General features: G+C 38.5%; 1 protein-coding gene across 1 annotated transcript in view; it reads right to left on the bottom strand.

Annotated features, from left to right (window-relative positions):
• The window catches only part of SLC26A4 (solute carrier family 26 member 4), a 57,009-nt gene that overhangs the window by 12,074 nt on the left and 18,252 nt on the right, over positions 1-26,683 (bottom strand). The window contains exons 7-18 of the mRNA XM_024249891.2: positions 22,769-22,921; positions 22,586-22,668; positions 16,900-17,047; positions 15,859-15,972; positions 11,286-11,363; positions 11,050-11,145; positions 9,727-9,833; positions 7,661-7,730; positions 5,603-5,695; positions 4,597-4,692; positions 3,741-3,971; positions 1,408-1,462 (exon numbers count right to left, since the gene is read on the bottom strand). Of these exons, the coding sequence (XP_024105659.1) occupies positions 1,408-1,462; positions 3,741-3,971; positions 4,597-4,692; positions 5,603-5,695; positions 7,661-7,730; positions 9,727-9,833; positions 11,050-11,145; positions 11,286-11,363; positions 15,859-15,972; positions 16,900-17,047; positions 22,586-22,668; positions 22,769-22,921 (1,324 nt within the window). The remainder of the gene's footprint in view (positions 1-1,407; positions 1,463-3,740; positions 3,972-4,596; positions 4,693-5,602; positions 5,696-7,660; positions 7,731-9,726; positions 9,834-11,049; positions 11,146-11,285; positions 11,364-15,858; positions 15,973-16,899; positions 17,048-22,585; positions 22,669-22,768; positions 22,922-26,683) is intronic.

The following is a 26,683-nucleotide window of genomic DNA, read 5'->3' as shown; positions in this document are numbered from 1 at the left end:
TGTCAGAACAAGACTCCCTATCATAAGATTCTTATCCCTTTTAATTTTCCCTTACTTGTGCCTACCTCTTTCACTTGGCAGGATAGTGCTGTAGTTAAAATTTCACAATCAGTAGCTTCTTTGGGTAACTTACACTTTCTGTTTTAATTTAAACCAGTCATGGAATGCTAGATTACCTGCTAACTCAACAAGGAAGCATCTGTGCAGTTGGGTGACACTTCTTGTTGTACATATATAAATACATCAGGTACTACAGAGAAGACTTCTTGGTTAAAACAGGTAGTCTCCTTGTGAGGCTATTCAATTTTAGTTGGTTTGGTTCATGGGAATCCTGGCTAAGGAGCATACTATAAACCCTTGGTGTTATCTTCCTGATAGTCATAATAGCAGTCTTCCTGGTACATTATACCCTCTCAAAGTTTTAAATGTTTCCAAAAAGCCACTTGTCAGACATCAAATGGTCTCTCTGAAACAAAAAAAAACTCAGAGAAATACATGATAATGAGGAGGGCACATAAGCTACACATGACCTCCTGAGACCAGAAACCCAAAATGATGGTAACAGAGTAGTGCTGATCTCCTACATTTTGTTCACTCTTACCTAGGTGAGAGCCTGATCAAAATGGGGGAAATCATCAAATAAAAATGGTAAAGGTCATTGTTTTAGTCCTCTTGAGCTTTGCCCTCCCAGAGCTTTGCAGCTTCTAGCAGCCAGAACGAAGGAGTAGAGCAGCCTTCAGTGGCTCAAGGGCCAAGCAGCTGTGCCCATCCTGGGGTCATGCAAGGCACAAACACATAGTAAGATAAAAAATAAAAATAAAAGGGCATTGTTTTAGACTAAGTTCCTGCACTAGGCCCCAACAGATAAGACTAAAAATCAAAATGGAGTCACTCATGCTAAAGTTTCAAGTTATCAAACCTAAACTAAATTGTTATCTGACACTTGAAGAAATCAGGAGAGAGAGGTAATAGCAAATTTCCTAAAACAGGCCAGTTTAAATTTCCAGTTGACATAATAATAAAGCTTCCTCTGCAATAATCCTTATACAAAAAAGTATCCTGACATGACCTCATGTTAACTAATCCATTATTTTCCTATTGTTCTGTCTCACTGTCTCTGACTTACAAGAAAGTAACTTTGAATGGACTAATATACTCTTTGTTGCTTGCTTTTGCTGTCTTTTGCCTTTTCTGTCTATAATACCGACCTCCCACTTGGTTCCTTGGAACACTTATTCTGTTTTATGGAATGAAGCAGTGCCAGATTCTAGAATTGCAAATAATGACAATAGAGATCTTTAAAAGAAAAAAAAAAAGGCCTTCAGACATAATGTGCCCACAGTCCCAGGTAGGAGAAAGGGCTTACGGGAAAGTCTTACAGGTAGATATATAGATATATGTATTTACCTTGAAGTGATGCAAAATACACATTCACATCAATTCTTTGGAATTCTTTGACAATCTAAAAATAAAAAAGGAGAGTTTGTAACAATTAATAACCTTATCTGCCCATAATTCAGTAGCATTCAGTTACTTGCTCAGGAGAAACATTATTACTTTCATGGTTAATCAGGACTTTAAGGAGAGGTTATTATTGCAAAACCGTGGAGGTTTTCAACGTACAGTAATGGTATAATTAGGATTATATCTCAAGAGATGGCAACATCCAGCGCTCAATAGCACAGCACTTGATAGCGTGGAGGTGCTAAATAAACATTTGTGGAAAGAAGAGAGTACAGGAGGCTTCCTAATATAGGCCCTGCTGATTGGAGAAGAGATATGGGTGTGGCTATGCTCATCAGGTTCAAAATGTTACTATTGACCTAAAAGTCAAGGCCTCTATTTTGAATGTCAGTGTCCTGACTGTGATTTTATGCTACAGTTTTACAGGATGTTACTCATTGGGAGAAACTGGGTAAGGGGTACATAGGATCTAAATATTATTCCTTACAACTACATGTGAATTTACAATTATGTCCAAATAAACGTTTAATTTTAAAAAGTCAAGACACAAGACCCATGGTCAATAATAAAAGAGAATTTGAGAATTGTGGAGGAAAACAAATCAAGACCTCTGTTCAAGTATAAAGTTTGGAGTCTTCTTTAGCTATCATAACTGTCATTATAATATTTGAAAGTAAATATTTGTTGTGTGGGAAATATTCTGGCATTAAATATGTTAAGACTCTCCCCAAAAGTAATTCATTGAACTCTCTGGCCAATATAGTCTACAATGGATCTCAGCCAATGCTTAGAGTGAAATGTACAACAAAGAACAAGAGTGTTTTCAAATGAGCTAATAACAAAATCTGCTAAAAGAACTGGAACAGAACCTGTCAGCATATTCTCATACTCTTTTGCCAAGCACAATCACTTCTCTACCTTACCTACCTAGTACCCACATCCTGGAATCATTTCCTCCCCTTATAGAGGTAGCAAAGAAGCCTTAGCTAAGCGGAACCTCAGTAAGGAGTCAGCTTTATATTATTACATCTGATTGTTGGTGTCTTGACCTGCTTACTTTTCTGCCTGACGCTTTTGATACCTGCCTGAAGCTTCACTAAACTTGATGCTTCAGGTGATGTCCTATTCATCTTCTTTGGAGCACTTACTACAGTTGCTATTTATAAGATGACTTAATGTTTGCCTTCTCCTCCAGACTGCTAAGTCCCACGTAGGTAGAAACTGTGTCTACTTCATCACTAGTCTCTTGTGCCTCACAGAGTGCTTAGTACACATTAGGCATTTCACATTTATTTGTTGACAGAATTAATGAACTTCAGCTTGCATAACTGGTTTCTGATATCATTAATGTTTATATCCTGCATACTCCTCAACTCTTACTTTGACTTTCCAGATGCCTGACCTGCTTCCTAATCTAACCTCTTAATAATGCCTGGCTTTTCCAGTCCTAACATACACCTGGTATTCCTTATCCTGTTGCTGTTAACATAACAAATAGAAATGTAATACTTAATAAACTTTTGCCCATTTTTTTCTACTTTTCATATACCATGTGCTATACATTCTCAGAAAGATAAAACATAATAAATGTGAATTAATTTGCTGGGGAGTATCTTTGAACCAGATATTCTTTTTTTTTTTTTTTTTTTGAGATGAAGTCTCACTCTGTCACCCAGGCTAGAGTACAGTGGCACAATCTCAGCTGCAACCTCCACCTCCCGGGTTCAAGCGATTCTCCTGCCACAGCCTCCTAGGAGCTGGGACTACAGGTGTGCGCCACCATGCTCAGCTAATTTTTGTATTTTTGGTAGAGATGGGGTTTCACCATATTGGCCAGGCTGGTCTTGAACTCCTGACCTCATGATCCACCTGCCTCAGCCTCCCAAAGTTCTGGGATTACAGGCGTGAGCCACCACACCCAGCCTGAACCAGATACTCTTCTAAACACCTTATATCTATGAGCATATTTAATCCTTGTAACAACCTGTGAAGGTAGATACCATCATTACCTCCATATTACAGATGAAGAAACTGAGATATAGACAGATTAAGCAACTTGCCCAGGGTTGTACTGCTAGTAAGTGGTGAAGCCAGTATCTACCCCAGGTAGTCTGGCTCCAGAGCTTATGCTTTAAAATATTACACTTTTTTACAAAAGCATTCACCTAGAAAAACTACAAAGCCCAAGTATTTGCCCTGTTGCAATACTGGACAACCCACATCATTTTACTATTGTCAAAGCTCCAAATGTATAATTCAGAAAACCAGAACCTTACCACCCGCAGTGACCTCACTCCAACAACGTCCAGGAAAGATATAGCTCCACAGTCAAGCACAAGGCTATGGATTGGCACTTTGGGAACGTTCACTTTGACTGGAAGCTCAGAGTTCCAATCCACTTGAATCTCTATTTCCTTGGTTGGGATATCAAGTTCCTCCGGATCTTCAATATCTTCATCAGGCTCAAAAGCATTATTTGTTGAACCAGCATCACTTATGATGCCATTCTAAACGAAGAAAACACTGTCAACTTAATTGTCAAAGATTTGAAATCTTTCAACCATTCATATCAAATTATCCAAAAGACCTACACACTGTTCCTTGGTAAGCAAGACATCAAGGAGATGAATTTTTAAGGATGGGTTTCACCTCAGCCCAAACTTTGATGTTGTCTAGGAAGAAAACTGGGAGAACAGAGGAGCCAGGAAACTTTTGTTTTCTGGAAGACTGTGGAACTTGGCAAGAAATACACTGGCCAGAGAGTCCGAGTAAAAGTTAATAGCTCCAAAAGTTTATGGACTTACTGCCTTCTATGGTGGGTAGTTTTCTGGCAATGAATTTGCATTTATTTTGTGCCTTTCGGTAAAAATAAAGTATAGAAAATAATGAAGACACTGTTCATGGTGGGGAAAAAATCACATCCTGTGTTTCCAGGCAGCGCTGCTGATTTTATTTCATTCCCTTCCACTCCCTCTTGCCTATAAGAATAGCTCAGTTGTTCTTTGATACGTACATGTCATTTGTTCATTCACATCTGGATACTAAAGGAGATAGATTTAATTTTAGACCATCCAACTGCTCTCATCAGGGAAAGGAAATAATTTAAGGGGGAAAAGAAAGATGTCGTCTCACCTTTGTTGCTCTTAATTGTCCATTTTTTATTAGTTTCTGTATTTTCCTCAGTGCTTTCAGCCTCTTATTATATACTCTAATGGCATCAAATCCAACCTTTGGAAATAAATGTCAAGTTACTTAAAATGCCTGGCACCTAAAGCTTATTAATGGCAACTGTTATCTGGAAAGGCTATTTCTCAAAGGGTATAATTCCTTGAGCTATCCTGCCAAAAAAGAAATTGTAAGGTCTGATGGAGTAGATCTCTGTCTACTCCCAGGCTACCCTACTCCTACCAAGAAGCTCTGAGAAGACAGTAGCATATTAAAGGCTCCAAGACAGTAAAAGACAAAACAGCAAAAAACAGCAAAAAACAAAACAAAACAAAACAAACAAACAAAAAAAAAACACACGCACACACCAAAATACCCTCTTTAGTTTAAGTCTGGGTTTTCCAAATTCCCTTGGTGTCACAGAGCCCTTTTGTTATTGCAAAATCTGTGAACATTCCTCTGAATCAGTTTGCCCTGGAACTCACTTAGAAAAACACTGATTTACAGGCAAACTCCAAGTTCTTTTTGCTGCAACTGGGCAACCCTACCTCCAATACATGTTTCCACTGTCTCTCAGCTCACATAGTTCTCAAACACTTGACATGATTTCTTTCCTTCAGCCAACTGCGGCACAAAGCCTGTTAGTCCAAGTAATCTGGATCTCTTCCTTCTGTGAACTCTCAACTGTCTATACTACTTATTTGGAACTTACTCAAATTCCGCCTAGAAACATCTCTGATGTTTTTGTCTGGCATAGTTATTGCTACCTGGGTTTTAACACATGTGTTTTTTTAATCCCCAAATAGACTGTAAATTATTTGAAGGCAAGGGTGTTATATTTTAATTCTCATTGCCCTACACAAAGGGAAGAGGGTCTAGTGCCTATTCCTGATTGGAGCCCAATAAATATTTGTAGAATGAATGAAGTCTTAAAAGAGGTTAGAAAACAAATTTCTAGGGTTAAAATACTTACTGTGGACTTGATACATTTTTTAAAACCATCAACATTGCCATAGAAAATAGGACTGGAAAATCTAAGAATCTTCACTCCTCGAGGTTCTTCAATCTGGCATTAAAAGAAATTGTCTGGGGTTAAATAATTTCAAGTCTCAAGTATTTAATTACATTTCTGGCTACTTAGCAAGGAGTCAAGTCACAGTTGCTCAGAGGAGCTGGGTAGCAGCACTCAACTTTTCTTTCTTTTCCTTTTTTTTTTTTTTGAGATGGAGTTTTACTCTGTTGCCCAGGCTGGAGTACAGTGGCTCAATCTCGGCTCACTGCAACCTCCACCTCCTGGGTTCAAGTGATTCTCCTGCCTCAGCCTCCCGAGCAGTTGGGATTTCAGGTGCTGCCACCACATCCAGCTAATGTTTCCATTTTTAGTAGAGACAGAGTTTCGCCACATTGACCAGGTTGGTCTCAAACTCCTGACCTCAAGTGATTCGCCCGTCTCAGCCTCCCAAAGTCCGATTACAGGTGTGAACCACCGTGCCTGGCCTCTACTACTTTTCTTGAATAGGGAGGCAACAGGTTACAAAAACTCTTGGACCTCTACAGTCTCATAGAAGGTCAAAGTTAGAAAGGGCCTTAGAAAGCAATTTATTCAACCCTCTGATTTCCAGATAAAGAAACTGAGGCTTAGAACAGTGCCATGATTTGCCTGAAGTTCATACCACTGACCCTCCTGATTTTGCTAACGTTCTTTAAAAGTAGCAAAGAAAAAAAGCAAAATCAATGGGATTTGCAGAACTGAGGCCTATGATATCATCTGCTGTTCTCACCCTGACATACAATGGCCACACCCAAAATAGAACCCAGGAATCATAGAATCATATACTTTTCTAGTCTTCAGGAATCAGCAATTTTAGTCTAGCTGCTTCAGATGAGAAAACTGAGGTCCTGAGAGGCTGAATGACTTGGGCAAAGTCTCACCAAGATGGAGCCTAGAAGTCAGAATTCCCTAACTCAACTTAGAGCTCCCTGCCCCAAAGCCAAAAATATCTCTAAATCATTTTAGCTCTTAATGGCACTTGGCTCAACATAACAGAAAGATCACGGAAGTAAATTAAGTAGCAGCTACTGAAATCCCAGGTTCAATGTCCAACTTTTTTTAATGTTAAGGTAAAATTAGACTACAACTTCCTAGGGTTCACATTATTATTATTATTATTTGCTAAATTTGCATTTTCTTAATTTACTTTCTCTGCTTTTTTATCTTTGTTTCCCCTAGTCACCACTAAGCAATTTTATTTGCAGGTGACACAAGTCCATCAATGGGATGTTTAATTTCTTTGTTTTTCATTTCCTGTGTCATATTTTATTTCTTCTAATTCCAAGCATAAAGCAAAGCGTCGAATAATAAGGTCTTGGTCATAGAGAACTTGATAATCTCTGGTTAGAACTGAATAAAGAAAATCTTACAGAAGATAAGAAGTATATACCAGATAAAATTTTGGATGAACATCTAGAAATTGCCTATTATTTTTAAATTCCTCTTACAACAGTTTTATATTAAAATGACATTCAGCTGGCCAGGTGCGGTGGCTCACGCCTGTAATCCCAACACTTTGGGAGGCCAAGACGGGCAAATCACTTGAGCTCAGGAGTTTGAGACCAGCCTGGGCAACATGGTGCAACCCCATCTCTACTAAAAATACAAAAATTAGCCAGGCGTGGTGGCACCTGCCTGTAATCCCAGCCACTTGGGAGGCTGAGACAAGAGAATCACTTGAACCCAGGAGGCAGAGGTGGCAGTGAGCTGAGATCGTGCCGTTGCACTCCAGCCTGGGTGAAGAGTGAGACTCCATCCAAAAAGAAAAAAAAAAGACATCCAGCTAGCATAGACAAAATTCATATAAGCCATGGGTGTCAGAAGGTACACTGGATCAAAAATTTTCATGACAATCCCTGTGGACTAACAGAATTTCCCAATAGGCACTTCTCCCTTTGGCTACCTTGTACGTAAAACGGAGCTGCTGAAATTTCAGGCTAGTAAACCCAAGTCCAGCAAATGTCTCACAAAGGTACTTACATTTTTGTAATTCTTGGTACTTTTGTAGATATCTGTGCTAGGGATGCTTCCAAGGCCATTCCAAGAAGGACTAGAGAAAAAATATCAAGGTCAAGATTTTTTGGAACAGCCATATTTTGGAATAAAAAGTTAAAAACAACAGCTACTAAAGAGCCCATCATTCTGGTGTTTTGGACTCTGTCTTTATTGCAAATGACATTTTCCTGTAGCTAACTCTGAAATGAACAGCTGGTGTTTGTGTGGAATCGGCAGGGGAGGGGAGAAACTGTGCCTCTCTTCTGATGGCTGAGAGAAATAATGAGCATCATACTTGCACGTGCACAACACGTTATAGGATAAGCAAAGAGCTTTCACGCATGTGAAATCTTATTTAAGCCCTGCCATAACCCTGAAAGGTCATCAGTATTATCCTGATTTTTACTGTTAACTTCTTAAGAGAAGTGAGAAAAGCCCTGGAGGTAAAGGGCAGCAGAGCCTCTGTCTTTAACCCCTGGTTCTTCCAGTGCCTGGCACTTCTTTGTGACTTAGTCATTTTTTATAGAAATAGGAGACCGGGAGGACCAGAAATAAGTCCTTCCTGTCAACCAGACTATTGATTTCCTGTTCCTGATGCAATCAGATAAATTCCGTGATTCTTCATGTGTGACTAGAGACATGTTAAATACAATTCCTGAAGAAAGAGTATCTGTTTAGTGTACTTTCAGCATTGTGCTCTCTGGATCAGCATGATAATTACTGGAAATTAAATACTGTGGAGGATACTGCTTTTTGTTGGCTAAAAGCCTAGATACCAAACTAGCAGCTAAAATGTGCCACCAGTTATTCCTTGGCTTACAGGTTTGTGCTGATTTTTAACTTAAAAGTTCATAAGCTAATCTCTCTCTGTAAAACTCTTCTTTTCCAAGCACATCCACGCAAGAAAAAATAGACACTGCGGCATACACAGCATGAGAGACAGCATCTTCTAAGGAGGGTTTTTGAGACATGTCCTAGCAGCAAATTGGACACTTTGGGAGCCTGCAAACCTTCTCAGGCCCTTGGGCAATCATTTAGGGTGCTGAGGTGGAAAACACAAGCCTTTTGGTTAGGCACCAATATGCCAAGGTAGGGAAGGAGGGCAGGACGGAGAACTGGCTGGTGGAACAGGAGAGGTGAGCTGATGCTAAGCTGAAGACAGCTATCTTGATGTTTTTCCACGTGTCTTCTTCTTTCACGGCCCAAGCACAGGCAGAGCAGGGGCCAGAAGTCTGGAAAGACGATGGACACATTGAGGAGGGAGAGAAAGACTGTTCCCCTCTAGGCCCAGGAGGGCACTTAACTAAGGCCTCTCTAGAATCAAAACAAAACCAACCAAAAAACCACCTTCAGGCTCCTCACCTTCCCTCACAGGCTGTTTTCCATTATTTAAATCATGTCTTTGCTGCCTTCACTCTGCATATGAGCTAATTGTTTCCTTCACATAAATGTGTGGTTTATTGGTTATATGCCTTATTGGTTATATGACAGATTTGAGTGAATTTTGGCTGTCATCAGCTGTTTTAAAGTCCTCCTGTTCTGGGTTATGTAACTTTTGGTTACTAGCTTTAAAAAAGAAAATGAACTATAATATATAACAGCTGTCTTGTCCCAAGCCTGGGGCTCAGTGCCTTGCATTCCTCATCTCATTTAAAGAAGAAACTACAAAGCAACTTCAGCCTTTGGCTAAACTATGTACCTTTTAGTCTTACCACAACTAAAAGGAGAGCACAGCAGTGGAGGACATGAGTAGGTACATAGGTTCAAATCTTAGCTCTGCCACGTACTAGCTGTGTGATCTTAGGGTTGCTTCTTAGCCTTTCTGAATTTCTCTTTTCTCACCTGTAGAATGAGACTAATCAAATCTATTCATAGGCTATTTTTGAAGATTAAGTATGTCTGTAAAACACTGTGTGCTTAATGCATAGAAGCACTCAATACATAGTAACTATAATGAAAGAAAGTGGCTTCACTGTATTTATCAAAATGGTATAAGAAAGCTCAGAGTGTGTTGTTCTGTTTATAAGAAATCTGGGTTTTATGTTACTCACAACTGAACTCTCAGGACCACAGTCAATAGTCCAAATATAAGGCCAGCTAGTAAACCGAGATCCAGCCCCAGAATGATGGACACTATACACGTAAACACCCAGATAACCTAGGGAAAAAAACAGAAATGAAAAGAATTATATTAATCTATCAGGTACCATCATGTGATAACTACCTATAAAAATAAGATCAATTATCCACAAAAAAATTAGTTTTTTTTTTTCTTTTGAGACATGGTCACACTCTGTTGCCCAGGCTGGAGTGCAGTGGCACCATGATAGCTCACTGCAGCCTCCATCTTCTGGACTCAAGTGATCCTCCTGCCTCAGCCTCCCAAGTAGCTGGGACTACTCACAGGTACATACCACCACACCCGGCTAATTTTAAATTTTTTATTTGTAGTAGAGACAAGGTCTCACTGTGTTATGCAGGCTGGTCTCAAATTCCTGAGCTCAAGTGATCCTCCTGCCTCCCAAAGTGCTGGGATTACAGGCCTGAGCCACTGTGCCTGGCCAAATCACAGCTTTTTAAAAATATTGTGACATCATTCATTTTATATTTAACTAGCTGTAGAAGCTGGGCTTCTCAATTAAGACCAACTGTCCCATTTTATTTATTTCTAAATTTTTGAATAGCTAATATATTTGCATGCTTCATAAGGGAATTATCATTAAAAAGGGGAAAACTCTTGCTCACAACCCTCCCCCTTCTCCACCCATTCCCAACTTCCCTCCCTCCTTGTATCCCTTTTTATTTCTGCCTGTGTCTGTGCTTTTCCCCAGCATTTCTATTCTGGTCTCTTTTTCACTTAACGATTTGTCTTGGAAAATTTTCCATATCAATATGTAGGAAGTCTTCTCATTCTTTTTATGGTTTAAATTAGAGAGGAACTCTGAAGGATTTAGCTTCTGATTTTTAGTTTCTCAGAATAGTTGTGAAGGTTATGTTAGTCAGAGTTAAAGTCAGCATGGGTTTTTACACTTCGTATTTTGTTTTTGCATTGTTTTGTATGTTGTTTGTCCTTCTAAACCAGGGTGTTTAAACATTTTTTTTGCTTTTTGCGTTTAGAAGGCCAAAGGTGTACGAATGAGCCTCATATGGGATTCTTGCTGGAAATTGACCTTCCCAGAGATACAGAATCTTCACAAAATGCAGTTCACATGGAAGACTTCATGGCTTTGATTTATCCCCACAATTCTAATTTCTCCTCTGGAGTTCCCAAAGCACAAGTGAGACTTAGGGGATGGGGGGAATATAGTGATATGGCAGGAAGCATATAAGAACCAAATCTTATTTCAGATAAAAATGGGCGGTAGGTGACTTACAGCATCAATCTTATTCTGCCTCCACAGACGAGGAATGTCACACACCTGCATAAACATCCCTTTCAGGTTGGCAATTACGACAGCTGCCAAGACCGACTGCCAAGAGAGACAGAGAAGGCTGTGTTATTCAGGGAATGGTTTTCCATGTGATGATTGTTAAATCTCCTGTTATTTATCTGGTAGCAGAGTAGTGAAGGGAAATTATGCAATCGGTATGCAGAGAAGCAGGGTTATACCTTCTGCAAGGGTTCCAGAAGCTTCCCCAGGGCAAGAATGGCGATCATCACAATTGCAGCAGAGATGATGCCAGCAACCTGGAAGACACACACCTCCCATGAAAAAGATTCGTCCTTCTCCCTTGTGTCTTCCAGCTCACTGGATGTGTGTATCAGACAGCCTGTTCACAGACACACTTCATCCCTGCCTCCCCCTTCTGCTCAATACTGTCGAGAAAAGTGAGAGTTATTTGCTCAAGCTACAACACTGAACAAAAATGGCATCTATATATGCTATGGCAGAAAAGTTAAAGAAAATGTGGAGACTGATCCTATGAAATTAAAGCCAGTTTGACAGGGATTTCATTTGGAGTTAGTACACACCTGCAGTTTCGGCGTCCATTCAGGCCAACCTTCTAGTTATTTGCCATGGCAGGAAACATGGACCAACCCCCCCTTTCCCAACAACAGAGATCATTGTCATATTCTTGGGAAATAAATTCTCATGGCACATAGCTGATTCTTCTGCATTATTGAAGCTGCAGCTATAATAGCAACTCTGATAACACTTCGTACTTGTAGCACATGGTCTCATTAAAGTCTCAGAGAAAATAAATTTACTCATCCTATTGCAAATTTGAAATGCCACATTTGCACATAGAGAGGTGGGATTGTGTCTCCTGCTTTCTCTGACAGTTCCACGGAGGCAGGCTCAGAGCTTTGCCCCAAGGCAGCCTGAAACAGTGGCTATGGAGTGACGGGGCAATAGCAGGGGTAAAAGGAAGCTTCAGAAACTTTACCTTCACTGGCAAAAATAGCTCTCCTAAGATCCATAATAGTTAGGAGAGAGGCTGAGGGGGTGGGAACTACTCTCTCGTTTGATTAGATGACCAATGAATTCTCTGTTGAGACAGCTGGGGCAGAGCCAAGATGAAGATTAAAAGCTCTGAAACAAAGAAGAAAAGGAGACAGAGAACTACAAGCAAAGCAATCAGAGAGGAAACAACTGGGAAGATTGCGTTGAGCACAAGTACTGCCTAGTGCAAGAGGTCTGAGTTATGGGAGACAGACACTGCAAATATAAACAGAAAATTAGAAAGCACTCGCTCTACCTGGCAAATTGATCATTTATATTTAGATTATAGTTGGGTCAGCCTGAGGCAATATGATGTGTACGAGGTACTAAAAAGCGTGTTTTGGCTGCCTTTTCTATGCTCTTCCTATCCCCACCCTAGATTCCCAGTACCCTGGTGCTCTTTCCCTTCTCCTGACTAAGCAGAGAAGCTGATATCCTCCTTCCCTCCCTTCTCTTCGCTTCCCTTCCTCTCCCTTGTCCTTCCTTCCATTTTCTTCTTTCCTTCCTTCCCTTATCCCTCCCTTCCTTCCTTGCATGCGATTACTCAACCAGTATTTACCGAGCCACTTGCATCTCACTGTGGATGGGGAGCTCTGTGAACTGGAGAAAGATACGGAGATTTGGGGATGAGGACCACAGTCAGCTGCCAAACTCATGCCAGGAGAGTGGCCACCTACTTGCCAAGTATATGTCATAATGAGTCTCCAATTATGGGAGGCCAAGGCTCATTTGGCCAGTATATTAAAATTGGTGAGTGATCAATTATTTGTACTTACTTGATAAGGCTTGCTTGTGAGAAACTCTGTAGACTTTGTATCTACAAGCAGATTCAGTTACTAAAAAATTATTCTGTAAAGGGAGGGGGTAATCAGAGCTAAAGGGTGGTTTGTAATCAAATTACTTTTCCGTGAGTCAGTGGAAGTCAGATGGGGGTGAAGGAAAGAAAAGGTTCCAATGTTTAATTCTTCTACAATCTGTAGATGTGCTAAAAACAGTTCGTATCCACCAATACTCATTCTTCCATTCATTCATTCAGCAAATATATGCCAGGTGCTTCTTATGTGCCAGGCACAATATATGTATCATAGATGCTAAGATGCTATTCTTGCCTAAAGGAGTGAAACAATGAGCATTTACAAGTATGTGCTAAGACTTTACATTTTCTTGTTTAATCCTCACAATATCCCTATGAGACGGATGCAATTATCATTTCCATTTTGTAGATGCTGAATCTGAAGTTCCAACATAAGAGAAAACACGAGAAGCCACACAAGAGAAGCCCTGCCAGTTTATTTGTCCATCAGTCCCTGGATTTCAGTTCAGGCACTTAGACTTTTAACCCCAGAATTTAGTATACATTTCAATAATTAAACATGAAGCCATTTCTTTACTCGTTTCATTCTTTAATGCTGAAATCCTGGCATCCTTCATTCCTAATTATAATACATGCCAGTATGTGGCAGGGGGTATTAGCTTACCAGAACACCATTATCCCCCAAACCCTCTGCCAAGGAGGTCACTTTACATGGGCATTCTTACTGGGACAGCCAGCCCATGCCTCATTTGAGCCTGGAGGTAACAGCAGGAGAATGGACATCAGCAGTTTGAGATTTGCCTGTACCCGCTGAAGACCATGTGCTCTGGAGAGCTTGTCAGTGCTCCGTCTCAAATGAAAGCAGCAGAAGTTCCTGCTGCCGGCAGCTGCAGCCTGAAATGGGCACAGCTTTGGAAATTGGCTCTGACCTCTTCCCCTTGACCACAGATCTCTGGCTATGCCTCCGGATATGAGCTGTATTATTTTACCTGTTCCCTCAGAGCTGGAAATATTTGCCAAAAAATAAAAAATTAAGAAAAATTCTGAAAATAAAATTTTTTGTTGAAAAGCAGCAAAAAAACCTGGAAGAGGCCAATTCTTCCAAGTCTGTCACAAGATCCATTATACATAGGAAAGGAGCATCACATGCATATTGGGGACAATTAAAGCTCTCCCTGGGCAAGTCACTGTTGGAGTCATTAGTTTTTTCAGTTATTCTCATATATATATATATATTTGAATATATATATGAGAATATATATATTTGAATATATATATGAGAATATATATATGAATATATGAGAATATATATATGAATATATATATGAGAATATATATATGAATATATATATGAGAATATATATATGAATATATATGAGAATATATATATGAATATATATATGAGAATATATATATGAATATATATATGAGAATATATATATGAATATATATATGAGAATATATATATGAATATATATATGAGAATATATATATATGAATATATATATGAGAATATATATATATTTGAATATATATATGAGAATATATATATGAATATATATATGAGAATATATATATATTTGAATATATATATGAGAATATATATATATTTGTGTGTGTATGTGTGTGTGTGTGTGTATATATATATATATATATATATATTTGACACAGAGTCTAGCTCTTGTCACCCAGGCTGGAGTGCAATGGCATGATCTTGGCTCACTGCAACCTCCACCTCCCAGGTTCAAGTGATTCTCCTGCCTCAGCCTCCCAAGTAGCTGGGATTACAGGCATCCACCACCACACCTGGCTAATTTTTGCATTTTTAGTAGAGAAGGGGTTTCACCATGTTGGCCAGGTTAGTCTCGAACTCCTGACCTCAATTGATCCGCCCACCTCAGCCTCCCAAAGTGCTGGGATTATAAGCATGAGCCACTGTGCCCGACTTATATTTATTTTTTAAGTGTCCCTGCCTTAGTAAAACCCATTTGAAGACTGTGAAGACTGTGTGTGTGTGCGTGCATGCGTGTGTGTGTGTGTGTGTGTATTGCACTATGTAGTTTGGGTTTTTTGTTCTTTGTAGTCTCAATGCACTTCTTACTCCTAAATAATAGTTCTTTCTGTGTTGGGAAGATAAGGACCTCAAGGCATAAGAGACAGAAGCGCAATTCCTGAGTCTGTCCCTTGTGCCCATCTGCTTGGTGTGGTCTCTTCGACTGTGTCTTGCTGGAAAGAGTGGCCTTTGAGCATGGCTCCTGAGTTTTCTGAATGCTGAAGGAGAGATTATCCAGAGATTAACTAGGATGCTGCCTTTTTGGCCACCTTGTAAAGGCAACAACTGCAAACCACGTTTAAAAAGATAAGATTAAACCCACATGCAGAACTTCAAGAACATAAATCTTACTCAGGAAGAAATGCCAAAAATGTTACAACAAAAATATTCTTGGCTAGCAAACTGTTGTTCTGTGGGAAAAAACACCCGGGGAGGAATTTCCTGATCCTTGTAAAGGAAATGTGAATAGAGCTTTTCACTTTCCTGAAAATAGAATAACTCCTAAAGCCAGGAAGCGCTTTTACCAAGCCGTCTGTCCCCCCAGGTTAACAAATTAACAAAAATAAGCATCCTTCATTACTGATTCCTTGTCAGTTGTTATTGACCATAGAGAAGCAGGTAAGTGTAGCTACATGTCAGGTAAGCACTGACAAATAGATTTGAGAATGACTGTATCAGAAAACCATACATGTTGTTTTTTAAGAGATTTCAGGTGAGGGAGTGGAACAAGAGGAATAGGCTTGAGATGAATCAGATGAGGAAGTCCAAGTCTGAAAGGCAAATTGTCCTGCTAAGCTCTGTGCGAGCCTTCCTCTGTTGCCATTCCTCGACTTGTTCTCTGAGATGGGTATCATAAGGCTGTTGTTCCTACCTGTGTCTTTCCTCCAGTGCTCTCCTGGACGGCCGTGCGGGACAGAGCAGTGGTGGCCACAAAACAAGAGAAGAATCCTGAGAAGATGTTGCTGATCCCAAAGGCAATGAATTCCTAAGGGAGAGACTGGATGACAACGATCCTACAAATTGAATCTTTGCAAGACCTTCACTGAGTATTTCAGGAAGTACATTAAGAACAAAAACTCCTATGTATGCCCACCCTGCGTGGTGGTCCAGTTTAATTTTTACCGTGATAGTTACTTGGGGTCCTTGTACGACATCAAGAGTTTGGACTCCATACCGTTTGAGAGAGGTCTCATTGCTCTCGATAATTTTTAAAGTTGACAAGAAATAGCACCTGATCGTTTGCTAAGCTTTTTCACTGCCTAGTGAATGGAATGTCTGCAGCTCTCACATAAAGTGTTTTTCTGTGGTTGAATATTCTCTGTGAAGCATATTACGACTAGCAGTGCTGTTATTCTGCTTGATTACTAACCATTTAACTACTATCATTGCTATACTGTATTTTCAGAAACATATAGATACAGAACTTGCAAATTTTCAAACAGTGTGAAATCAGCTTACCTGGCAATGTATCACATGCCTACAAAAATTGCCTGTATATATTAACTGCACAGTGAACCACCTCAATTTAAAGTGGTCACAACTATTATTAATGTTTGTTGCACCATTTTGTCACATTATAACTGCCATTAAAAATAATTGCCAAGAGGTACTGGGTTACAGGAAGAATTCTCTTTCTGACCTAATATGTTCACTTTGAATGTTATTTATGACCTGACTGAATTAGCTCTTTTAAAATTAGTGTTATTTCAACTTACTTCTTAAAAAAGCAAAGTGATGCAGTGTGTCTATTCCAAAATAATTTCTAATTAGAAAATGCAAGAGGAAAACCAACCCAATAAGGTCTGGTGAAAGAATCCAACCCCTTCTTTAGCTGACACCAAAATCTTTTCCATTTATGTTTTTTTCCTGTTTCCAGCCCTATAAAACCAGTTCAGCAAAAGGGCACCCATACCTGGTTCCCATCGATGGTGTAATCATACTTGGTGGCATATACTTTTCCTACTGACACTGCAATAGCATAAGCCACTACAGCGATGGAAAATGATGCAGCCAGCATCTCCGAGAACAAGCTCACAGGTGGAAGTTCAGGAGGCAAAAACCTAGTGAGTTTTTAAGTGAAAAATGCTGTGAAGATTTGACCACCATTCTTTTTCCCCATCTCATCAAATGCTATATCCGCTCAGTTACATATTAGACATGAAAGTACTTGATCCAAAAGAACAAAAAGCACATGAAATACCTACATGGTAGTAGCAGCTTTTATAATGTTTAATCAGAAGTTGGTGTTATCTCACTGGCTGATTTCTTTGTCCTCTATTTTCGAGCCTACCCATGCTGACTTTTCTCTATCTCTCACATGAATAAATCTGCTGTTACTGATTCTTTAATATCATACAGCCCCATCCATGCCATCTCACATGTTAGTGTTTCTTCTTCCACAATTTCATCTTAAAGGTCTTTGAATTTAAAAGAGATTCTAGCCATAATATGAGATTTACTGTGTTTGAAGAGGTATCAGGTCTGTTAAAGAGACAAAGTATGTATGATGCTAAAAGAGCTCAGTGGAAAATCCTTTTTTTGAGAGCCAGGACATTTAAAATCTTCTTAAGGCAAAAAAGATTAAATTAATATAATTATCGCAATGCTCCATAGTGACTAAAATGTCTTAACGATTGTGGGGTCCAATGACTACCATTTGACAAAACCAGAGCTACCCTACAAACCATATAAAAAATTAACCTACACGTTATGACATGAGGTTGTCTCAAATATGAAAATTTGGGAGATGGACCTATATCTTGATGACTATCCACATGGTGTAATTCCAGAGGTCCCCAGCCATGAAAGGTCTCCCCGACCTATCTCACTTATGCCTAAAGTTTCTTTAATAAGGAAACTACATTTTCCCCTATAATTAGAGAAGAGTGGTAAAAATAAAATAGAAATAAGGTTCTTAGAGAAAACCATAGAGAAAGTTAACCTAGCAAGCATCCTAGGTATTGTTGAATCCACCGCTCTTGTCTTGTCTTGTTGATAAACGAACTTAGACCTGGAAACGTGAAATGATTTGCTTGAGGTCAGTTAGTGGGTCCAGGTCTAAATGTTAGATATTAGACGATTTCCTACCTAACAAGATCTGTCTTGTTCTCTGCCCTTGTAGCCTTACTCTCCCTACCCGTGAAGTTAATTTTCAGACTCCTTTTCTCCTTATATCCCATCCTACCCCACAAGGAGACTCTGGAATGAGCCCCATCTGTAGACAGACAGGATGTTGGAAACCCTGATCCAACAGTTGGGCGACTCAGCATGACCTCACCTGCTAGTTGGGATGTGACTTGGGACCACACTTCTCAAAACAGGCTCCTGACTTGCTCCTGAGACCCAGTCAACCCTACTTCAGGTCACTTGGACTTGTCAGGGTAACTTTCCAGTTTCACATACAGCTTAGTTTTGATAGCAGCCTAATGCACTTTGCCTGCCTGGCTGCCTAGTTCTCCAAATATGACCTGATCCTTGATTATCCAGGGTTGCAAAGTGTAAAGTGCAAAGACTTAAGTCAAAGGACCAGAATCACTCTCAAATGACTTTAGGCATGTTATTTAAACCCACCACGTCCCGGTTTCCTCAGCTGTCAAATGGGGACTATATACTCTTCTCAAAAGATTCAATGAGAAATCACTTGTGTAAGTAATTAGTGTCTACACATATAGTAGGTTCTTGGTATGTATTGGGAGAACCTAAGTCTGTCATACTCCTGCCACTCATGTCTGCTGTCTTGCTGAACCCTAAGTGTGCCAATTATTTGCCCCAAACCAATTGAAGTCCCATATGGATATCTTCTAATGACCTGTAAGTAAGCCTTTTTTCCTTGCCCTTGCCCTTTCCCTTGCCCTTGCCCTCCTTCTGTGGATATAACTCTCTAAATTTTTTGCTCAGTGGGCCTGTTTGGCCCCAGCCAAGCATGTCAGGCCTGATCATAAGACAACACTACGAAGAGCCCAGGGGAGTGAGCAAGTGAACACACACTTATCTGAAAAAATGAAGACCGGGAGAGGTGAACCCTGAAGGGCCCAAAATTCCGCAAACAACAGGCCAGCGTCATAAACAGAATACCAAACAGAATACCAGAGTACTTCAGACTGGGTCTGAACACTTGGCAAATGCACCACCACTCCGGCTAGAAGAGAAGAGTAGCCCTCAGAAAGCAGCCAGGAAAAAACCCCTGTGGTTTTGTTGGCTTTGCCCCTGTGCCACGCTTTCAAGTACAACTGCAAAGCACATACTTTAAAAACAACAGTAGGCCTGAGTTCCCCAAACCAATGAATGGAACCCAGATTGATGGGACAGGGCATGTTCTGTCGGCCACCTATAACTTGATACATCCTAGGAAACCTGATGAAAGGGGTCTATAACAGTGCCTGTAATCCCAGCACTTTCGGTGGCTGAGGCAGGCGGATCACCTGAGGTCAGGAGTTTAAGGCCAGCCTGGCCAACATGTTGAAACCCCATCTCTACTAAAAATTAGCCAGGCATGGTAGTGTGTGCCTGTTGTCCCAGCTACTCAGGAGGCTGAGGCAGGAGAATTGCTTGAACCTGGGAGGCAGAGGTTGCAGTGAGCCGAGATCATGCCACTGCATTCCATGCTGGGTGACAGAGTGAGGTTCTGTTTCAGAAAAGGAAAGAAAGGAAAAGAAAAAGAAAGAAAGAAGGAAAGAAAGAAAAGAAAGAAAGAAAGAGAAAGAAGGAAAGAAAGGAAGAAAGAAAGAAAAAAAGAAGGAAGGAAAGAAAGAAAGAGAAAGGGAAAGAAAGAAAGAAAAAGGGAAAGAAAGAAAAAAGAGGAAGAGAGAAAGGAAGGAAGGAAGGGGAGGAAAGGGAGGGAAGGGAGGAAAGGGAGGGAAGGGAGGGAAGGAAGGGAAGAAAGAAAGAGAATGAAAGAAAGAGTAACAAACATGACAACAAGAGGACCTCTGGAACTGACGAAGACAGGAGGCAAGACAGTGAATAGGGATTAAAATTTAGAGGACAGAGCTGTCAATCTTGTCATGGGTTTATACACACACACACACGCACCACAGAGATCATGCCACTGCATTCCAGGCTGGGTGACAGACTGAGACTCTGTTAAAGAAAAGAAAAGAAAAAAGAGAGTAACAAACATGACAACAAGGGGACCTGTGGAACTGGCAAGGACAGGAGGCAAGAGAGTGAACAGGGATTAAAATTTAGAGGACAGAGCTGTCAATCTTGTTATGGGTTTACACATACACGTGAGCGCGCCTGCACACACACACACACACACACACACACACCCCACTATAACAGAAGAGGTAAAAGAGAAGCCTGGGCAGGATGAGTGAGGAACTGGGCAGATTACGAGTTGCATATAAGGACCAGTTGCATGAGAAGAGAGGCACATGACTGGCCCTCACAGTGTCTGCTGGTTAAGAAAGCACGCAGGATGAGAGAATGAGTGAATCCTAGTGGGGCGCTTGGATGTTGACTGGACAAGGAAAAGTTGTATGTTTCTACCAGGAAAGGGACTGGAGGGAAGGGCATGGAGCCACTGTTTTTGGCTGTCCAATGGGGCGTTGTTGCTGGGGACTAACTTATGGTCCTAACCTATGGTCCTAGGTTAGGAGTGATCCTAACTTATGGTCCCAACCCTCAATAGGATAAAGGGAACTACCAGCAGCAGCCTTAATGGAGGACTGAAGCAGGGAGGAGATCAAAAGGGGGCATATCACAATCTCTCTGTCCCTCTTCCTTTCACTGTGCTCACCTCAGGGCCACTTTAATACTCTGCTTGCTTTTTTCCAATCTCTCCACTCCCTTTCTTTTTCAGGTTGGTTAATATCATCAGAATTGTTTCTGTGCTACCAGGTGAGATCAGATAACCAAGGCCTTTGTTGTGGCTTGATTATAATGACATGGGCTTGGGTATTTTATTCCTTCAACAAGTGTTTTCTGAGAGCTTACTGTGAGATGAGCTCTGTGCTCTGCGACAGAGCTGAACAACACCAATGGGGTCACTGCCCTCATGGAGTAGCTTAAAGTCCCTGGGGCCAGGCAGGTTAAATTAGCTGACCAAGCTGACCAGGTGGTCTGTCAAAGGATTCAGCTTCATTAAACTCAAGGGCGAGAGGCTAGAAATCTGTTCTCAGGAGGAGCGCACAGGAAAGCTCTGCGGAGGACCTGGAAGGATAATTTAGGGCAGAAGAAATGAGTTCCCCAAACCAACTAATGGAACACGGATGGATGGCACAGGGCCTGCTCTGTGGACCACCTATAACTTGATATATCCTAGGAAGCCTGACAAAAGAGATCTGTAAAGTATCTTTTTCTGTAATTGTTTCTAACTAATGAAATTATCTAATTGTTAGATTAGATTTGTTGATCCTCTCCTAAAGAGTTTCTCAAGTTTCCTTGAGGACAAGAATCACTTGAGGCACTTTTGAAAAATATTAATTCCTGAGCCCCACCTCTGGAAAGCCTGATTCAATAGGTTTGGGGTGGGAACCAGGAATCTGTGTGAAAAAGGATCCCATGTGATTCTTACAAAAGGGTAAGTTTGAGAAACACTATAATGGATAGCATGTAAATTAAGTCCCATGTAGCCAGCTGTGCTTTTTCAAATAGTTTGGAACAGATATTAGAAGAAATTATAAGATTCATCAAATGGGAATACAGCAGTTCCCTGTAGAATAAGCTCTGGGAATAAGCTTGCCTGAGGAAGTTTCTATTAAGAGCATGGAAAACAAACACTGGTACCAAACAGTGGCTCCATGCCCTTCCCTCCCCTCCCCTCCACTCCCTTTCCTGGTAGAAACACTGGTACCAAACTCTTCTAGTCTTAGGGAAAACTAGTACCTCTTGATCAACAGCAAGTCTAGTCTTAAATGTTATGTGTGAATGTTACAAATATAATAAACATCTAGGCCTCCTTTGTAACCCCATATGAGAAAATTATGGTGTAAGGTGTCTTCACTACTCTTCGTTTCATGAGAGATCTCACTGGTGTTTCATAATAAGCTTGAGTTGAGGCTTCAGCTGTTTTTATTATCCTTGTCTTATATAGGAGAATCTCCTCAGGTCACAAAACTGGAAGGTGACAGAGATGAATGAAGGACCTTGGTCTTTTACTTTTCTAATTCACCAAACTACCAAATGTTTCCAAAACTTCCCTTGAAGATGATGCATTTTACTTATGGGTACGAGGGATATAATTATTATCCAAAATTGATTAAACTAAATGATAGAGAATTTAGACCAGATGTCCCTGATTCCTTAAGCAGATTGTTCACAGTGCAATAGATGTTACTAAGAAATGATTCTATTTATATTATATTATAATGTTATGTATAAGTTTAAATCAGGAGTCTGATGTTAACTGTACATGTTCTGCCATGTTTTAAGAAAATGAAGAAAAAAGAGCATATACGGCTGCTTTTAAACAAATGGCTTGACGTTTGTCTACACACATACTGTTTGTCTTATGGTTGTTTCTTCAAGATCACACACAAATAGGACTATTGAAGGAGCATCAGTGAAATGAACTTGTAATAAAAGGTTTCATTTAAATAAAAAGGACTGACTTACTGACTTAATGTATTAGTACTAAGAGGAAACACCACACTCACCCCCTTGGGATGGATTTAACAATGCCAGCATTGTAATTTTTTTCCAGGTTGGCTCCATATGAAATGGCAGTAGCAATTATCGTCTGAAATAAAACAAAAGATGTTAAAAACTCCATTGGTTTTAATAATTCCTTGCTTGTCAACCAAATAATGCTGAACTTTCTAACTACATATTCTACTTACCACAATTACTTCTATAGGAATAGGGACTGGGATTTTGTGTCTAAACCGATCATTTAATTCCTTAACTGCCATACAGACGACAATGGTGAGTAATCCAGCAGTGAAATCAGCAAGATTGGTATCACCAATATTTTGAAAAATCTCAACCAGTGTCTATAAAAAGAAAATAATTTTATATACTTCCTGCTGCTACACACACACGAGCAAGCACACACAATCAATTCTCATATGAATCTTCCCACATGAAAAACCATGATATCAGCATCAAACAACACTCAAAAGTTTCAGTAAAATGATAAAAATGTGTTGGTTGATACAGAGACCGTTACATACATACAATTGCTGCAATATATATATATATATACCAAGTTTTTTATGATTGTTTACTTGGAAAGGAAAAACTGGGTGATTTCTACATTCTTATTTTTGCTTCTCTGTATTTTTTATGATAATAATAAAGATGTCTTAAAAGAAAAAAAGTCATTATAAACATACTGCCTTTTACTTTCAGAAATGCTTTACAAGTTTATATCTTAAAATGGGTTTCTAGGTGCTATCAAGTAGCCTTATTTTTACTACAGTGATACAGCATTGAGACCAAAGGCTGATAAACCTGAAACTCCCAGTTGATCAGTTGGTTGTATTTTTTGTGTGTATGTGTGTGTGTGTGTGTGTGTGTGTTCTTTCTTTCTAGCTTTCTTTTTTTTTGGGCACAATTAGCCAGTATTTTAGGTAAAGTTCTTTCCTAAACCTGAATTATATAGATAATAACAAAAAATAACAAAAAATCCTAAAATACTTCATATGTGGATACCGGTAGACTGACTTCATTCTTTCTGGCAAAGAAAAGCTATTGAATTGACGTATAGGCCAAGCATACTTTTTTTTTAAATTAAAACATTTTCATGTTTTATTTAAAAAATTTGATTTTATAATGATATAATTATATCAAATCTTTTTTTTTTTAATTCCTAAAGCTGAATTGAATCTGTAGTTTTTTGTTTTTTGTTTTTTGTTTTTAAATTATACTTTAAATTTTAGGGTACATGTGCACAACGTGCAGGTTTGTTACATATGTATACGTGTGCCATGTTGGTGTGCTACACCCATTAACTCGTCATTTAACATTAGGTATATCTCCTAACAAGCATACATTTTTGGAAATAAATTTGGTACTTAATTTTATTTCTCAAACTTGAACTAAGATAACATAAAAAAAACTTTTTTTTTTTTTTTTTAGCTCTGTTGCCCAGGCTGGAGTACAGTGGCCTCGAACTCCTGAGCTTAAGCAATCCTTCCACATCACCCTCCAGAGTAGCTGGGGCTACAGGCGGGCATCTATATTTATTTTATTTATTGTAGAGAGTACAATAAATAGGCTATTTTATTTTTTGTAGAGATTGGGGCGGGAGGTGGTGGGGGCGGGGGACGGTGTCTCACTTTGTTGCCCAGGCTGGTCTCGAACTCCTGGCCTCAAGAAATCCTCCTGCCCAACCCCTCAAAGTTTTGGGGTTACAGGCATGAGCTACCACAACTGGCCAAAAAAAATCGCTAAGTAGACAGATGAATCAATTCAAGAAAAACTAGTTTTGTTTTGTAAATAGGTGACTTCTGGGAATCAAGGGTGTTTTCAAGGAAATTAGCAAGGAAGAATCCCAAGGAAGAACACTAATATCTTTGTTATATTAACTTCAGTCCTGTAGAAGGCATGATTTAAGAAAGTATCTTTGAGACATTTCTTTGAGACAATCTCCCAGTGAAGGTAACTTTTCTTTAAATGAGCTTTTTTATAGACATATTTTATAGGAAGATAAAAGAATGGAGCATCTTATAGTTTATAACATGTATTTTACTTATTTTCACAGATAAACTACTTTTAAAATAATTATAATGATAATCTGGTGACAATTATGTATGAGCTTAATGAACTTTAAGAGCTTAATGAACTTTAAGTACTTAATGAACCTTAAGTAATCTAGGAGTCACTTTGCCAGCAACCTCAACTCTCTGGAACACATTCAAGAAGAGTAAGGGAATGGGGGAGAAGTTATTATGCAAGCAAAATACCTCCCACCAAACACTTGGACTAGAGTTCAGGCATTTAACTTGTAGGAAGACTCTTGAACTTTCACTCAGAGAGTACTTTTGCTCTTTCCTGAAATCCAGTACTAACAAATTCACTTTGTCTGGTTTTCAGAGTCACTGAAAATTGCTAAAGGCAGATACACTGACAGAAACAAGACGATGCCAGGGACAGCAGAGTGAAAAAGAAAATGGGATAACTACCACCAGCAGACACAATAACAAGAACTTAGGGCATTTAACACAGGAGCAAACAGCCCTATCTACCCCAGAGGCTTGAAGTTCATCATTGCTGTTTGGTCCTTTACATAATCAGTTTTCTGATGAATGACACTGATTAATTCAGGAGCTAAGTATAACATTTTGATGAATTGTCTCTTCATTAAAGGTGTACTTTTCAACTCAAGATGCAAAAATTAAAACTTGAAAAACAAAACATTTGGAATCATTATCCCAATCACACAAACATTTTTACCTTACAAAAATAATCACTACAGGATTCCAGTTTAATCCATGAGAATCAATTAGACCTTTGAATAAAAAGTATGTCTGGTGGATTAAAAATGTAACATGGGGTTCAAAAACCAAAATCAGTTTATATTACACAATTGCATCATGCAAGGCATCTGAGTAAGTAAATAAGTTGCCTACATATTGAGTAATCATTCAGAATCTTTTAAGAAGAGCTCTATTATAGAAAGTTTAATCTGTGCAGAAATGAAACTCACCATGTGAACTGCAATAGTCAGTTTACATTATTATTGTATAATAATAATATTATATAATAATAGAAGATTATACTTATATATTATGTAATAATATATAAAAGATTATACTTATATAATAAGATAAGATGATATAATAATATGAGATTATATTATATAATAATATGAGATGATATAATAATATGAGATTATATTATATAATAATATGAGATGATATAATAATATGAGATTATATTATATAATAATATGAGATGATATAATAATATGAGATGATATAATAATATGAGATTATATTATATAGTAATATGAGATTATATTATATAATAATATGAGATTATATTATATAATAATATGAGATTACATTATATAATAACATGAGATATTATATAATAATATGAGATTACATTATATAATAATATGAGATTACATTATATAATAATATGAGATCACATTATATAATAATATGAGATTATATTATATAATATGAGATTACATTATATAATAATATGAGATTATATTATATAATAATATGAGATTATATTATATAATAATATGAGATTATATTATATAATAATATGAGATTATATTATATAATAATATGAGAAAATATAATATAATAATATAAGATTATATAAGATAAGATTATATAATATAATAAGATTATATAATATAATAATATAAGATTATATAATATAATAAGATTATATAATATAATAATATAAGATTATATAATATAATAATATAAGATTATATAATAATAAAAGATTATATTATATAATAATATAAGATTATACTTAACGACATAGAAATTAGACTCTACAAAAACACTGAACAGTACTTCTAATTTAGTTTACTGTTAAAATACCATAAAATATGTTAATAGTATGGATACACATATGATTCTGTATTTTAGCTTAGTATTCCAAATAATTCAAATTATGATAACGAACTTTTTGGTAATAGGTAATATTTTACTATATTTCCTGCTGTGTTTGGAAAATTTTAGGACAATTTCATTTAGATAATTTCTTTGTTCTTGCCCAGGATTACCTGGGTTTATGAAGCCATAAGAAAAAAATTATGCCCAATAATGTGTATGAGAAAATTG

The sequence above is a fragment of the Pongo abelii genome, chromosome 6 (genome assembly GCF_028885655.2).
Source record: "Pongo abelii isolate AG06213 chromosome 6, NHGRI_mPonAbe1-v2.0_pri, whole genome shotgun sequence".
Lineage (NCBI taxonomy): Eukaryota > Metazoa > Chordata > Mammalia > Primates > Hominidae > Pongo > Pongo abelii.
The sequence above is the reverse complement of the archived record's forward strand: the minus strand, read 5'-3'. Positions and strand labels throughout refer to the sequence as shown.